Source organism: Leptidea sinapis, chromosome 32, assembly GCF_905404315.1.
Source record: "Leptidea sinapis chromosome 32, ilLepSina1.1, whole genome shotgun sequence".
Lineage (NCBI taxonomy): Eukaryota > Metazoa > Arthropoda > Insecta > Lepidoptera > Pieridae > Leptidea > Leptidea sinapis.
In genome coordinates this window covers 2167405-2184209 of record NC_066296.1, presented here as the reverse complement: position 1 = coordinate 2184209, position 16805 = coordinate 2167405, and the positions used below count along the sequence as shown (strand labels likewise).

The 16805-nt window shown below is 37.3% G+C and overlaps 1 protein-coding gene across 1 annotated transcript in view; it reads left to right on the top strand.

Moving 5' to 3' along the window:
* Window positions 1-1205: 1205 nt before the first annotated feature.
* Window positions 1206-16805, top strand: part of LOC126974535 (BTB/POZ domain-containing protein 17) — a 29838-nt gene continuing 14238 nt past the window's right edge. Inside the window, exons 1-10 of the mRNA XM_050822054.1 lie at window positions 1206-1462; window positions 2739-2879; window positions 5667-5764; window positions 7286-7367; window positions 8142-8261; window positions 8908-9044; window positions 10597-10713; window positions 11170-11282; window positions 13529-13803; window positions 14304-14420. Coding sequence (XP_050678011.1) covers window positions 1388-1462; window positions 2739-2879; window positions 5667-5764; window positions 7286-7367; window positions 8142-8261; window positions 8908-9044; window positions 10597-10713; window positions 11170-11282; window positions 13529-13803; window positions 14304-14420 — 1275 coding nt within the window. The 5' untranslated portion in view covers window positions 1206-1387. The remainder of the gene's footprint in view (window positions 1463-2738; window positions 2880-5666; window positions 5765-7285; window positions 7368-8141; window positions 8262-8907; window positions 9045-10596; window positions 10714-11169; window positions 11283-13528; window positions 13804-14303; window positions 14421-16805) is intronic.

Genomic DNA, 16805 nt, shown 5'->3' with positions numbered 1-16805 from the left:
AAGCTTATCAAAAGTATTTAACTAGTAACAAAGAATTACCAACCTATTTATTAGTACTTTGTATCTTAAAAAAGCACGTTTAGTGTATTAATTGTAAGCTGTCATTTGTTATTGTATTAGTTAGTTACACAATAATAACCACAATATATTTATCCGGATATTTATCTTAATCGGAAATAAAGTAATCTATTTGCGTTTTAGGCTACCTGTCATTCATAGCTATCAAACGTTTTTCACGATATTTCACTTTCTCACAAGAAATAGTGAAATAGAGTTTCGCGCAGTATTTTTTCGTAGGTAGGTATAATTTTCCATAATGTAGTACGACCTCCACGAAAATTTATATAAATTTTTAACTCTGCGTTTAGAGTTTCCCCAAAGTCGGTACCTCCTTTCTGACGGTATACATTTCAAGTATTTTATTTCGAACTGCACACAGATCAAAATCATCCAAAATAAATTTATTTCTTGGATGCGTTTTTTTCTGGGCGTAGAATTTTTTTGAAAAGTGGATAAAGCAACTTCGCCTTCTTTAGTTATGGTGCTTACGGGTTTTTCAGATATTCCTGAAACAGGAAAAAAGTTTTATTTTATAAAGCCTATTTTATTTTTAATTAAAAATAGCTGTGTATATAATATTTAGACAGGTATTTCTTACCAATAATGTTCCTATTTACATTTTTACCTAATCGTTTGAAATGCTACCGAACGAAAATTGTAGTTCAAACTAAAAAAATAGAGGTCAGCTTGGCATTTATATTATTTATTTATTCAAATTAAAACCACTCAAGGCGACTTATACTAATTGACAATGATTACTCTTTTAAATTATGAAATCATATAGTATATTTAAAAGACAAATATAAAGGACATAGAACTTGTATATCTAATTGAAGCAAATGATTGATTATATTACTTTAAAAATAAAACATACAAAAAACATTACAAGATAGTTACTGTACTCGCATTTATGGTGAGAGAAAATCAAAGTTGACGCGACAGAAATTATGTAGCGATGGCGGTAACGCTAGGATATCAAGTTTCCACTAAAATTGGGAAAAATACTAAAGATGGGTAGCCCTAATTTACATACCCGTCATGGCGGCAACTCGTTGACGAACATTTCCAAATGGTACGGACTGTACGTCAACCTTTTTTTTTTCTTTATTTATTTAGGGGCTTTTATACGTATGTACATGTCAGCTAAGTCAACCTTTGGTTGACGGATTTAGACCTATTACGCTATTTTTACATAAAATAATAAATTAAAGCAGATTATTAGTGTCATCTACATAGTATCCGAAGATAAGGTAGAGAAAATAACTTAAAAGAAGGTATTTATATACAATGGAGTTAAATTAAAGTGTTGTCTTGAGAAAAATTCATAATGGATTATCCACAAACAGAAGAACTTCTAAAAATATCTAAAAGCAGCGATGAAGGTGGAAATGATGATCTTGAGGTAAACATATTAATAATATCGAAACTAAATAATGGTATGTTTAGGATTATATTTTCCTAGAGTTTTCCTGCAGACTAGGGTTTTGGTTAAAAATAACACAACATCTAAGTATCTTATCTCAGTATCTAAGAACATGTGACCTTTATTATTGTTGTAATTTCAATATAAGTCAAAATTATATCTAAAATAGGATTATAACGTAAATGGATTAATATGGAGAAGGTAATAATTATCAACATCAGGGCAGCTGTTTACAAAAGCTATTTGATCTGTATCGTCAATATATATTTCAGCATTTGGATCAGGGGAAATCTTTTCTTCTCTTAAAATTTCACATAATATTTTTCGTGACATATCATAATATTAATTTTTATTTTGAAGTTACTCTAAATTCTCGTTGATTGTACCAATTCAAGACTCCAAATACAGTCTGGACATATGCTGACAAAATATAGCACTTTCAATTGCAGCAGTTATCCTCGTATAAATCTCATCTAGACATGTTATTTCTCCATGGGTTAATAAACGGCAGAATTGATTGTATGGATCTGTTACTTAAATTTAAATTTCCTGCCAGAATACTATGACATCTATGTGATTTGTTTAAGCCAAGTTTCTGTAAAACCAATGGTACACATTATTCTTCGCTATAGTGACTATATATAGAAAAGTCCAAATATTAACATTAAGTTTGATAGTCTTAACAACTTGAAATTAAATCTCATAAAGTATGATCCATGTACAGCCTCAGAATATAATACTTCGGTAGTCTTAATTTTTTTTTATGGAATAGGAGGACAAACAAGCGTACGGGTCACCTGTTGTTAAGTGATCACCGCCACCCACAATATCTTGCAACACCAGAGCAATTACAGGAGCGTTGCCGACCTTTAAGGAAGGTGTACGCGCTTTTGTTGAAGGTACCCATGTGATATTGTCCCGGAAACACCGCACAAGGAAGTTCATTCCACAGCTTTGTAGTATGTGGAAGAAAGCTCCTTGAAAACCACACTGTGGAGGACCGCCAATGTTGCATTCACAGAACTGTAAATTATATAAATAACTTGTAATTTATTATTAATAATTTTTGTAACACAATGCATGCTGTGATTACCTCTAATTGTAGGAAAAGTTAGATTTTATAATTTAATGCAATGTTATTATTAATACTGTAACTACTATTTCTTATGTTGGTGATCCATTAAATAAATAAATAAATCTTCTGATCCAATAAACTTACTGTTACCAAATTTATTTCACACCTATTTCTTTTTAGGTGGACAATTCAAAGAGTGTTCTCTTAAAGATAGCAACACTGTATGCTGAGCAGTTAATGAGTGACATGGTGCTAGAAGTTGGTGGGGTTGGGTATCCAGCACATCGGCTAATATTATGTGCAAGTAGTGAAGTCTTCCAGGTTTGTTGACTTTATTTAAGAACATTTATTGTAGCAAGTGTTACTTTGCGGAAAGCCATAATTATCTAAATGTTTTCATTACCAAAACTCATCTTTAAACAATTTGACACATGTTTCACCTGTACACAACACATCCTTAGGAGATGTCAACTCACCAAACACTGGCATGAGTCTCTTGCCAGTTTTGTTTAAAGAGCAGAGTAACTAACAATGTCATCCAGCAATGGCTAACAAACTCACCCAGCAATAGCTAACAATGTCAACCAGAAATAGCTAACATCTCAACCAGCTATAGGTAAAAATCTCAACCAGCAATAGCTAACAATGTCATCCAGCAATAGCTAACAATGTCAACCAGCAATAGCTAACAATGTCAACCAGCAATAGCTAACAATGTCAACCAGAAATAGATAACATCTCAACCAGCTATAGGTAAAAATCTGAACCAGCAATAGCTAACAATGTCATCCAGCAATAGCTAAAAATGTCAACCAGCAATACCTAACAATGCCAACCAGAAATAGCTAACATCTCAACCACCTATAGGTAAAAAGCTCAACCAGCAATAGCTAACAATGTCATCCAGCAATAGCTAAAAATGTCAACCAGCAATAGCTAAAAATGTCAACCAACAATACCTAACAATGCCAACCAGAAATAGCTAACATCTCAACCACCTATAGGTAAAAATCTCAACCAGCAATAGCTAACAATGTCATCCAGCAATAGCTAACAATGTCAACCAGAAATGGCTTACATCTCTACCAGCTATAGCTAAAAATGTCATCCAGCAATAGCTAACAATCTCAATCAGCAATAGCTAAAAATGTCATCCAGCAATAACCAACAATCTCAATCAGCAATAGCTAACAATGTCACCCAGCAATAGCTAACAATCTCAACCAGCAATAGCTAACAATGTCACCCAGCAATAGCTAACAATCTCAACCAGCAATAGCTTCATCCAGCAATAGCTAACAATCTCATCCAGCAATAGCTAACAATCTCAACCAGCAATAGCTAACAATGTCATCCAGTAATAGCTAACAATCTCATCCAGCAATAGCTAACAATCTCATCCAGCAATAGCTAACAATCTCAACCAGCAATAGCTAACAATGTCAACCAAAAATATCTAACATCTCAACTAGCTATAGGTAAAAAGCTCAACCAGCAATAGCTAACAATGTCATCCAGCAATAGCTAACAATGTCAACCAGAAATGGCTTACATCTCTACCAGCTATAGCTAACAATCTCAACCAGCAATAGCTCAAAATGTCATCCAGCAATAGCTAACAATCTCAATCAGCAATAGCTAACAATGTCACCCAGCAATAGCTAACAATCTCAACCAGCAATAGCTTCATCCAGCAATAGCTAACAATCTCAACCAGCAATAGCTAACAATGTCACCCAGCAATAGCTAACAATCTCAACCAGCAATAGCTTCATCCAGCAATAGCTAACAATCTCAACCAGCAATAGCTCAAAATGTCATCCAGCAATAGCTAACAATCTCAATCAGCAATAGCTAACAATGTCACCCAGCAATAGCTAACAATCTCAACCAGCAATAGCTTCATCCAGCAATAGCTAACAATGTCACCCAGCAATAGCTAACAATCTCAACCAGCAATAGCTTCATCCAGCAATAGCTAACAATCTCAACCAGCAATAGCTAACAATGTCATCCAGCAATAGCTAACAATCTCATCCAGCAATAGCTAACAATCTCAACCAGCAATAGCTAACAATCTCAACCAGCAATAGCTAACAATGTCAACCAAAAATAGCTAACATCTCAACCAGCTATAGGTAAAAAGCTCAACCAGCAATAGCTAACAATGTCATCCAGCAATAGCTAACAATGTCAACCAGAAATAGCTTACATCTCAACCAGCTGTAGCTATCAATCTAAACCAGAAATAGCTTACTATGTCATCCAGCAACAGCTAACAATGTCACCCAGCAATAGCTAACAATCTCAACCAGCAATAGCTTCATCCAGCAATAGCTAACAATCTGAACCAGCAATAGCTAACAATCTCAACCAGCAATAGCTAACAATCTCAACCAGCAATAGCTAACAATGACAACCAAAAATAGCTAACATCTCAACCAGCTATAGGTAAAAAGCTCAACCAGCAATAGCTAACAATGTCATCCAGCAATAGCTAACAATGTCAACCAGAAATAGCTTACATCTCAACCAGCTGTAGCTATCAATCTAAACCAGAAATAGCTTACTATGTCATCCAGCAACAGCTAACAATCTCACCCAGAAAAAGCTCACAATCTCACCCAGCAATAGCTAACAATCTCACCCAGCAATAGCTAACAATCTCAACCAGCAATAGCTAACAATCTCAAGTATTGGCGGAATTAACACTAAAGAAGGCTTTAGACATTTGGAATACCATAGTGTGTGGTGTAATGGCTATGGATATTGCCTTGCATATGGGATGTTTGGGTTCAAAACTCACTCATAATTATTTTATGATTTTCAAATTTATATATGTTTATAAGACGCAATTATTTGGACAAAATTTAAAAAAAACATCTAAAAAATTTAATAAATAATGAAAAAACCAAAGCCGCTTAAAATTAGTTGCTCCCATTAATTAAAAATCTTAGTTTTAGAATATTTATATTTTAATGGTAGTTTATTAATTTTCATTAGCATTACTAGTGGTAATCAGTTTAAGACTTATATTTATAACTTATTTGACACTTTGTGTCATTTATTTAAATTGTCATTAAAATAAATATTTATGTATATTTCCAGGTGATGTTAATGAATAGAGAGTGGAGTGAATGGAGGGAAAGTAGAGTAATTCTTCAAGAGACGCCCACTGCCGCATCAGTCTTCCCACATTTCCTTAAGTAAACAACATTTCATTAATTATTATTCTAAAATTAAAAAAATAATGAATCATATTTTTTTTTAATCATCCATATTTCTTTCTATTGGTATGCATGAAAGTGATTTCTTACTCCAATTTAAAAAATTTCTATAAACAAATGTGTTATTTACAAAATCATTAAAATAAGGGGCGCGATGAGCAGTACATTCAGCTGATGGTATTTGATACACTCTGCCCATTACAATGCAGTGCCGCTTAAGATTATTGAAAAATCCAAAAATTAAAAATTACATTAAAATTATTCTGAGTGGCACTATAACTGCACTCGTCACCTTAAGACATAAGATGTCAAATCTCATTTACCCAGCAATTACACTAGTTACGGCACCCTTCAGAACGACACACAGTAATGCTTACACTGCTTCACGGTACAAATAGGTGCCGTTGTGGTACCCATAATCTAGACTGCATCCGGTGCAAAGGAGCCTCCCACTGGTAAATTATTATGAATTATTATTGTGACCTCTATTATTGGTGGATCATTGTTCGTTCATCTATATTCTATCCAGAAAGTGCCAGATTTGTTATAGTTCCTCATATTTAATCTATACTAATATTACAAAGAGGAAAGATTTGATTGTTTGTTTGTTTGCATTGAATAGGCTCCGCAACTACTGAACCGATTTGAATAATTCTTTCACTGTTGGGAAGCTACATTATCCCCGAGTGTTATAGGCTATATTACATTTTCAAACTATTAGGGATTAATATTTTAATAAGTTTTATTGTTGTATAAATGTGCAAGGTGGCTGTGGTTTGCGCAAGACTGAGTATCTGTTTAAACTTGTATCATCGCCGAACTTTAACATTGTAATTATTATGACGGATACTCACAATATATTATATTTTATTGCTTTGATGCCGATATATCGATCCAATTGCATGAATTATGGTCGCGGCGGAACTGCGGAGGCCGCGAGAAACTCTTGATACATTGACACTAATAGTACATCAATCTGTCCACGTGGCGCCTAGTTCGTTTTGGTCTTTGATTCCCTAATTCACGACACACACTACTGACGACGTCCACAGTTTCGGATCTTTTTGTTGCATTTGTACTGGAGAGAGAGACCATGGAATTAGGGAATCAAATAATGATGTACTTTTAGTGCCAAGTGTCAATGTGTCAAGAGTTTCAGGCCGCCCCCGCAGTCCCGCCGCGACCACGTTTCATGGAATTTGATCGAAATATTGGCACCAAATCAATATAATATATATCTTGAGTACCTCTCATAATAATTACAATATCTGTTTAAAAGTGTTTTATTTTAACCACCAATCTGCTTAATGGTCTCGTGAGATAGGCGATCTTGATTCTATGTGTTCCGGAGTTTAAAGACCCATGATATTATTTGACTGTGTTTTTTTTTGGGAGCATGGTGCTGGCCGATAATTCTTGGCAAATTTGAAGAACCTGCGATTGTAAAATACTCTTGCAGAATTGGAAGCAATATTACATCATGTGTTTTTTTTCTTGCAGATATTTTTATACCGGACAAATTAGGATTTCATATAATACTGTTTTACCAGTCCTGTCATTAGCTGATAAATATAATGTTAAAGTAAGTAAAATAGCATTGTTGTACTTGCTATTTATACTTCATATTATTTAAGTTTATTTGGACATATTCACCAAAATAAAATGAAAAAATTTCATCATCCATACCACATCATTTACGTTTACTGCATGGACTTTTCTTAACCTATGTGGTAATGATGACATGTGAGAGCCTATAAAAAAATATAATCCACATCTATTCAGTATGCAAAAGTAGGCACATATTGTCACGATGGCAATAAGACAAAGCTACACTGCAGCCTAGCGAAACTCTCTAAGAAAAAAGTGACGATGACGCATATAATCTTGTAAAAAATGGAGATAGGTGAAATCCACTACGTTTTAAGCAACTTTTCGCTTTCAAACTAAGCCGGATTATACTTCGTCACCATAATTTTGTTATTACTAAACTAAATTTTAATTTTTACTAATGCAGTCCCACCTCTTATTTCGAAGTATTTACATCCTCATTGCTACATTGTATCTAGGCATTTAAAAATGGCACGCAGCTTTTCGAAGTCTTTATGACAGCTCATTTAAAAAAAAAATAAGTCTGACACAGTGTTACTATGTACATCGTAACTGCCTCGTCTTGTATTCCATAAATTCAAATCCTTACAAAAACAGTAATGGAGGACGATATTAGGGACAGACTTACAACTTTTGTTCCCGCTAATCCACATTAGAAATGGATTTTCATATAACTGCCCACCCTCGTAAATGTACCTAATAAAAGGCGCACTTTCGGCCAAGTTGTAACTACCACAAATTGTTGCAGGATTTAGTGATACTATGTCTAGAGTACATGTCGCAACATATAGCGCTGGCTGCCAAACGAGGTCATCTAATTGCCTGGATGCAATATACGATGGCTTGTGGACACAATTCTGTGGCCAAGGTATGTATAGTACATCTCATTTTTTTTAACTCTTATGTAATAAATAATCATATAAATAAAGAATTACTATTTAAAAGTCGGAAATCTAAGACCTGCTCGAGCCATACGTAGCCACAAGGGACCAGCTATACTACGTACATCATCGTCCCATCTTTTAAACTGTCTTCCTCTTCTTTTTTCGTAAATGGTAAGGACAGATACTTAGAGATAAAGGGACAAATGGACAAAGAAAGTTACAGAGTGGATACAACTTAACATATAAGAAATAGAGAAACATAATTCATTCGTCGAGCTAATAATAGTCTTCCACATATATATGAAACAAGTATAACACTATTAACTGTAACATATTAATTAAATAAACAACACAAGTATAGTTTAAAGATTATTAAATAAAACTTCTCGATCTCCCATCGCCAGTTGCATTCAAGATAAAAGAAGGAGTAATTTCACCCGAGTGTTAATTACTTCAAAATTGTAAAACAATTTTGAAGTATTAACACTCGATGGGCTCAATGGGCTTAAATTGAATTTATACCGGAGTAAAAAAAAGTACTAGTTTGTGCCCTATAAAAATTGTTGAACTAAATGACCTTTATAACCTTATGTTGTGTTAAATATTAATTGTATCGTTGTATGTGTTAAGGAATGCCAGAACTTCGTGAAGTGGAACATGGAGGGTGTGTGGTCGGGGACGGATTTGTCCGAGCTGGATGATGAGACGCTACTGCTGTTGCTGCAGCAGAGCGACCTCGTGCTGCTCAACGAGATGAAGCTCTATCGGTATGTCTGATTACCATAAACAGAGATATTGGAGCTAAGAAAGGTGTTTCCAGTTCAATATGGTAAAGGTACAAGGTAAAGTACCCACTAGCGCTGCAACTAAAAAGCGCAGATCCGGCCACATATGGAGTATTGCTGTCATCTCTGGTCTGGTGCACCGCAGTATCAGCTCGATCCATTTGATTGGTGCAACACAGAGCAGCTCGAATTGTCGGGAGCCCAGTGCTCTGTGAACGGCTGGATCACTTGGCGTTGCGTAGAAACGTCGCTTTATTGTGTGTTTAATACTGCATTTATAACGGGAAGTGTTCCGAAGAGATGTTTCACCTGATTCCTGGTCGCCGAATTCCACCTTCGTACGACACGCCACAAATAAGGATACCATCCCCACCATCTGGATGTGTGGCGGTCCTCCACAGTGCGGTTTAGAAGGAGCTTTCTTCCACGTACTAGAAAGTTGTGGAATGAGCTTCCTTGTGCGGTGTTTCCGGGACGATACGACCATCAAAAATTGCGCGTACACCTTCCTTAAAGGCCGGCAATGCTCCTGTGATTTCTCTGGTGTTGCAAGAGATTGTGGGCGGCAGTGATAACTTAACACCAGATGACGCACGCTCGTATCATGGAAATACCGCGACAGTAAGCTTATTCAAGTATTTCTTATGTATGGTTTCTAAGAAAGGTAAATAGATAGAATTTAAGGCATAACGTAAATGTGTGTTTATCTCTCTCTGTGATAATAGTATCACATGTTTAATACCTAATTATCAACAGTTGTATACAAGACTTTATGACTAATAAGCAATAAGACTTTATTACCAATAATATGAATCCTCTATAAAAGATTCTGAAACAGTTAGCTTACTGATAACATTAGAAAAGCCAGTCCTAGTAACCATTAACATGACCCAAACGAGTGTTGTAATGTTGTACTGAATTTAATTACAGCACTCGTTTGGACGATAGTTATTAGGACTATTGGTGTTTTAATGTTGGCAATAAGCTAACTGTTTTAGAATCTTTAATAGAGGATTTGAAGCATGGTTGTAGATAAATATTATAATATGGATCCCATGTAATAAATAAATAAAAGGCATTAATTTCAGGCGCAATGAGAACCATAGTTATATAAAATTTAGACACTGTAAAAGTAAAATTAAAATAAGTATAACTACATATTGCACCTATTTGTACAGTAATTTTTTGTTCTTGTCCATGTGAACCAAGATCCAGCGCTTAAACACTGGATTCTTGATGGCGTCAGAGACAGCTACGAGTATTTTGTTGCTGGAATGTCCCAGTCTCCGCCAGATAGAGGCATCACGAGACCGGATTATCGCGAAAAAGTCGGGAACCCCAAAGGGTGCGAATATGCCCGATGCGCTGCAGCACCGCGGGAGACGCATAGGAGCTCGAAACGCGTCATTTTACTGGACTCTTTTTCTGCTCATAGCTTTCTGCGAGAGCGTTATCGATAGCTGGCAGGTGTACATGCCTAAACAGTACGCCTTGAAGAGTGTGGCGATAATGTGTGATGTTTGACTTGACTTAGACTCGTGGTGTCGTGGCTGATGACGCAGCGGGAGCGGTTCGAGTTGAGCGAGCTGACTGAGGGCGAGGTGAAGATGCACTGGGACACGCTGGTCACCACCGTGCTGTCTTACATCAGGTGGGGGTGGTGATTACATATTACCCTTCTAAGTGTGAACGTACGTATGGACAAGTGTACCATCATCTCTGTATTACCACATTATATCACCCTCAAAGTTAAATAATAAATAAATAAAAGTGTGTGTGTACTTATGTATGCACGCAAGAAGTTATACAGACATTTTAGAATGTGGTGATTGTCTTGCAATCACATATTATGATCAAAACTTTAAGTTAAGGGACTTCCACTTAAACTTCTGAGCGGTGCTACTATTGCACTCGTCATTTTGAGACACAAGATGTTTAATCTCATTTGCTCAATAACTTCACTAGCTACTGCGCTCTTCAGACTGAAACTCAATAATGGTTTCACATTACTGCTTCACGGCAGAAATAGGCGCCGTTTTTGTAACCATAATCTGGCCGGCATCCTGTGCTAAGGAGCCTCCCACTGGTAATTGATTAATAATTCCAGATTCCCAATGATGTGTCCGAACCAGTTGGCTAACTTGCTGCTGTGTCCACTGACTCAGGAGTACAAGGAGTTCTTCATGGAGCGGATGGCCATCGCGATGAGCTACCAGTCAGGTGAGCAACAATTGTTCATTGTTTTTGTTAATGTGGACTGTATTAAGTAGTAAATTATTATATTTGATACTAGCTGACCCACCAAACGTTGTATTGCCAAATAAAGTTATAAAAAAAATGTAATGTATAAAATTTTTGCGGCATAAAAAATAGATGACGACCGATTCTCAGACCTACCAAATAGTACATAAAATTTATCGTACTACAATAATTATTAGATTCGGTTGCCATCTTGCAACCCTATTGCTGATGTGGATGGAACAGAATAATATAAAAATAGCGATACAAAAATAGGTGTTGTTCGTAGACGGGTGAAAATTTGAAGTTGTATGTATTTTTTAATGCTGAATCATAAAAAAAAAATTGCCAAAAAAATAAGATTTTAAGGGTAAGTGAAGCAAAATAGATAGTAGCCGATTCTCAGACCTACTGAATATGCATATACAATTTGGTAAAAATCAGTAAAGCCGTTTCGGAGGAGTAAGGTAACTAACATTGTGACACGAGAATTTTATATATAAGATAAGACTGGAATGATGCGGTAATGAAGCAAAAAACATTTTAGAGCGCTTACGCACTACATCCAATCCGTATCCGTGAAAACATAGTCCGAAGTAGTCGTAGAACTATTTCTATTGTAGTTTACGCACTTGATCGGGTTTCCGACATCCGAGATCTTTCCGTCAACCGTTACAAATAGATATTGATGCATATGTGTAAGGCTAATTAGGACTGTCTTTGTTCGCTTGTCGCCCTCACCGCTACGTGCGGTATTGCAACCGCAACAACAATCTTAATATTTAGTCTAAATATTATCATGCGTCTATACGGATTTGCAAACTATCCTAGTTTAAATCTCCGACCTTTTTCTGTTTCTTTTCTATTACCTACCAGTGGCGTCGCCTGGTGAACTTCTTCTACGTCTCGAAACTTTGATGTCGGTCGAGCACGTGCGTCCTCCCCATCAAACATAAAAATAACGACTTAAAAGGCCTGGCCGGGGCTAAAACTACTAAAATACTACTTTGTTGGCCTTAATATCTATCTGCGAGTGTGGTGAAAGTGTCCAGGACACCCAAATCTCCGAAATACATTATTTAACGAGGGCGGTCCTGCATCTGGTATGTGTACCAACTTCCATTTTCCTTCTCATTCTCACGTCAAGTCAAGAGTTTTTACCCTTTCCTTTTAGGGTTCGAGTAGATTAAGCAAAGGCTTGAATCTTGTTTTAAATTAAAATTCAATTTATCCTCGCGAAAGCTTGGTCAGCGTCTTTATAATGCCTTTAAATTTTTTGAGTAGAAAAAAATTGTGTTTAATAGGTTCTTGATTTCGGCTGTCTTGTTTTGTTATACGGGAATAATCAAATTGGTTTTTTAATAAGTATTTTATTCTATACACAAATTAATACTAGAGTTAGAATTAGAAATAAGTGGTGCGTCTCGAATCCTGAACTTACTGCTCTCTAATTCTCAAATCTGCAGAGCGTACTTATACTTTGCTCAGACTTTACTTACACAAAACTTAGCCGAGTGTGATAAAATGCGAACTCGTTGCTTTGGGCTGTCTTAGCTGAAACTCAGCATAATTTCAGTTGTCAAATGACTATAAATATCAAATCAAAGATTGTTCTAAGTTCTCTCTCTCTAGTCGTTCCCTCATGACCGAGAATCGTGGTTCACACTTGGAGTAAACTATTTGTTTTTATCGGCTTCTGTCCATCGCGGCCCTGATGACGGAGCTAAACCTCGGGGTCCTGGAGTCTTTTATTTGGTCGGTCCATCTAGTAGAAGATCGTCCTTGTTATCGCTTGCCATTTGTGTAATTGTGCAACTACAATCAATTTCTCCAGGCTCGCATTATGTATCCAAAATACGAAAGAATTCGTTGGTGGCATATGTTCTAAGCTGAACATGATTCATATATTGGATGCAGCACCTTACAAACTAATTTGTTATGTATATTACAGCCATTGTAAAATACTCTATTGATTGAAAAGAGTGGCCGTTGAGTTTCTTATACTTTAACTTTTTACGAACATAATATGGTAAACTCAGTAATTTAAAAGAAATATTTATACCTAGTGACTATTCAAAAGCTTTTAGTATAAGTTTCTAATTGAACAAAGTTTCTTTGACTTTGTAAATGACTTTTACATTTATAAGTGAATAATTATTTTATTAATATTATTATTTAATTTTGGCTGTCGTATAGAGTGGTTGTTCTGATACCAAATACATTCCCAGGTCAAAACGAGCGCGTTACTGAAATCCAGCAAACAGAACAGGGCCGGACGCTGTTCACGCCGCGGCTCTACACCGAGGATATGTGGGGCTCCATCCTGTCCGTTGACAACTTCCACTCCCTGCCGAGCTACCACACGAGGACCTTCATCTTCTCCACTAAGCCTTCCATAGCCGACGTCGCGTCCGACGGTCTGACGGAGTGGACCGTTGACTTGTACCCCAAGGGGGTGTGGTTCAAGAAGAGCATGCTCATAGCCTGGTCAGGGAATTATGATGTGAGTGTAACTTATATTTGTTCAGGTTTATCATCATCATCTACAGCCGGAAGACGTCCACTGCTGGACAAAGGCCTCCCCCAAAGATCTCCACGACGATCGGTTCTGCGTTGCCCTCATACTAATTCTAACGTATTCCGGTGATCTTGATCAGATCGTCGGTCCATCTTGTGGGGGACTACCAACACTGCATCTTCCGGTACGTGGTCGCCATTCGAGGACTTTATTGCCATAACGATTATCTGTCCGTCTAACTATCTGCCCTGCCCATTACCACTTCAGTTTCGTGTCGGTGAGTTTTCCACCGATTACTCATAAAATAATTTGCATTTTTAATGAGACATCGAGTTACAAATAAATAAATAAATATAAGACGCCATCTGATGGCGAACACTGGGAACCCATTGTCTATGCACTAGAGATTTGTACAATGCATTTTCCTTTAGCGGACAACAAGATGAATATACTCATTTTAATTAAATGAAATATATTGCCGGTAGGTACCTGAGGTAGTTCTACGTACAGTGCGCATATCAATAACCTGCCAGAATGGACCCGAAGTGAATGCGGACGTGTACTCAAAATTGGCGCTCCAAGAACCTGATATCAGGGTTAAGGTACAGTAGATATATATTCGTTTATTTTCTTTTTAACATTTTGTAAAGCAGTCAGGGAAAATCACAAACCACTGTATTATGTACACTCTAGGAATTATTTAACAACACTTTAACACTGCAGAATAATTAATTTAATCCCGAGCAATGCATTATGTACCCTGCGCCACCCCTCTCCTCTCCTCTCCTCTCCACGACTCGCCTCACACTTCACACCACTACACTTGCGCCACCTCTCAGACACCCGCTGCTCACTTCTTTTGACTCGTTTCAATTTCATTAATTTATTTCTCAAATTGTATAAAAATGATGCCAAAAGAATTGCAAGTATGTTTATGACCACTGTTAAAATTAGACTATTCAATCTTACTTATGGGTTATAAATCATAGTCATAATTACCAGTGGGAGACTCCTTTGCACAGGAAGCCGGCTAGATTATGGGTACCACAACGGCGCCTATTTCTGTCTTGAAGCAGTAATGTGTAAACTTTTTCCAGTGTTTCGGTCTAAAGGGCGCCGTAGCCAGTGGAATTACTGGGCAATTGAGACCTAACATCTTTGTCTCAAGGTGACGAGCGCAATTGTAGTGCCGCTCAGAATTTTCGGGTTTTTTCAATAATCTCTCGTCCCTTATTTTCATAAAAAAAACCTTCACAAAAAGCGCGTGCGCATATTGTTAAGTCGGACGCACCTATGATTCCTACGGTGTTGCAAGAAAATATGAGCGGTATCACTTAACATCAGGTGATCCGAACGTCTATTCCGTTAAAATAATGTAGCGCCCTGCAACGTACCTTTCAAAGTATTAGTAATCCCGTCCAGACAGGCCGGAGATTTGCTAGCACAAGCCCCCTAGATGTGACTACAACGGCGCCTTATCTGCCGGCAACCAGTAATGTGTAAGCACTACTAGTGTTTGATTCAGTTTCAATAGCCTAAACCAGTGGTCGGCAAACTTATTAGACAAAGAGCTAATTATGAACATTGCAACAATTTTTTAAAAATTGGGAGCCAAATCAGTTCGTTATTTTTTTATTTTACTAAATAAGTAGTACACTAAATAAAACTAAATGTGCTTTCATCTCTTTGGAAAGTATGAGTAAGTCAGGTTTGTGTGTTGTAGTTTTCATTGTTTGGTATCTTAACATGATGCCAAGTTCTCATCAATAAGACGATTTCTCAGTTAACTCTTGATAATTTTCATGTTCTTAATAAAAGGATTGTTCGCATATATAGTATGAGGAACCGAAAAGGGAAAGAACAGCAAACGCGAGCTTTTTCAGCTGATAGTAAGTAGAGTCGGTAATATTTTTTCCAAGCGTTGAAAATGAATGAATTTAGAGCACCATATCTCCTTCTTTTTGAATACAGACGACCTGTATAGCCGAGTGGTTAGCGATCCTACCTACTAAGATAGAGGTCCCGGGTTCGAATCCCGGTAGGTGCAATCATTTATATGATGAATATGGATGTTTGTTTCCGAGTCATGGATGTTTAAATGTATTTATGTATGTTTGTATGAATTTATGTATGTTTTTTTTTTATGGAATAGGAGGACAAACGAGCGTACGGGTCACCTGTTGTTAAGTGATCACCGCCGCCCACTATCTCTTGCAACACCGGAGGAATCACAGGAGCGTTGCCGGCCTTTAAGGAAGGTGTACGCGCTTTTTTTGAAGGTACCCATGTCGTATCGTCCCTGAAACACCGCACAAGGAAGCTCATTCCACAGCTTTGTAGTACGTGGAAGAAAGCTAAGGAGCTTATTTCCACGTACTACACAGTGCGGTTTTCAAGGGAAAACCGCACTGTGGAGGACCGCCACACATCCAGATGGTGAGGATGATATCCTAACTTGTGGCGTGTCGTGCGAAGGTGGAATTCGGCGGCAGGAATCAGGTTAAACAGCTCTTCGGAACACTCCCCGTGATAAAGATGATACGCTTTAAGAGAAGTGTTCTCGAAGAGCGGTGATACGACAAATGGGTTTTTTTAGTGGAAAACGCGCAAACTTGAGTCTTCTGGGGGTTAAATTGGACAAGGTTCAATTTACCCCATTCCGCGACCTTCTCAAGAGAGGACTCGATAGAAGACACAAGTTTCTCCCGGCACTGGTCGACGATTTCCCGAGAGAGATCTGCATGGCCAGTGTATACGGCATCACCAGTGCTATCGTCTGCATAACAATGAATGTTGGAGGTGTCCAACATATCATTGATATGCAGAAGAAACAGCGTGGGAGACAGCACACAGCCTTGAGGCACTCCAGCATTCACGGGCTTCGGGTTCGAGCAATATCCGTCGACAACGACCTGTATGCTGCGCCCAGTGAGGAAGCTGGAGGTCCACTTGCACAAGCTCTCGGGAAACCCAAATGATGGAAGTTT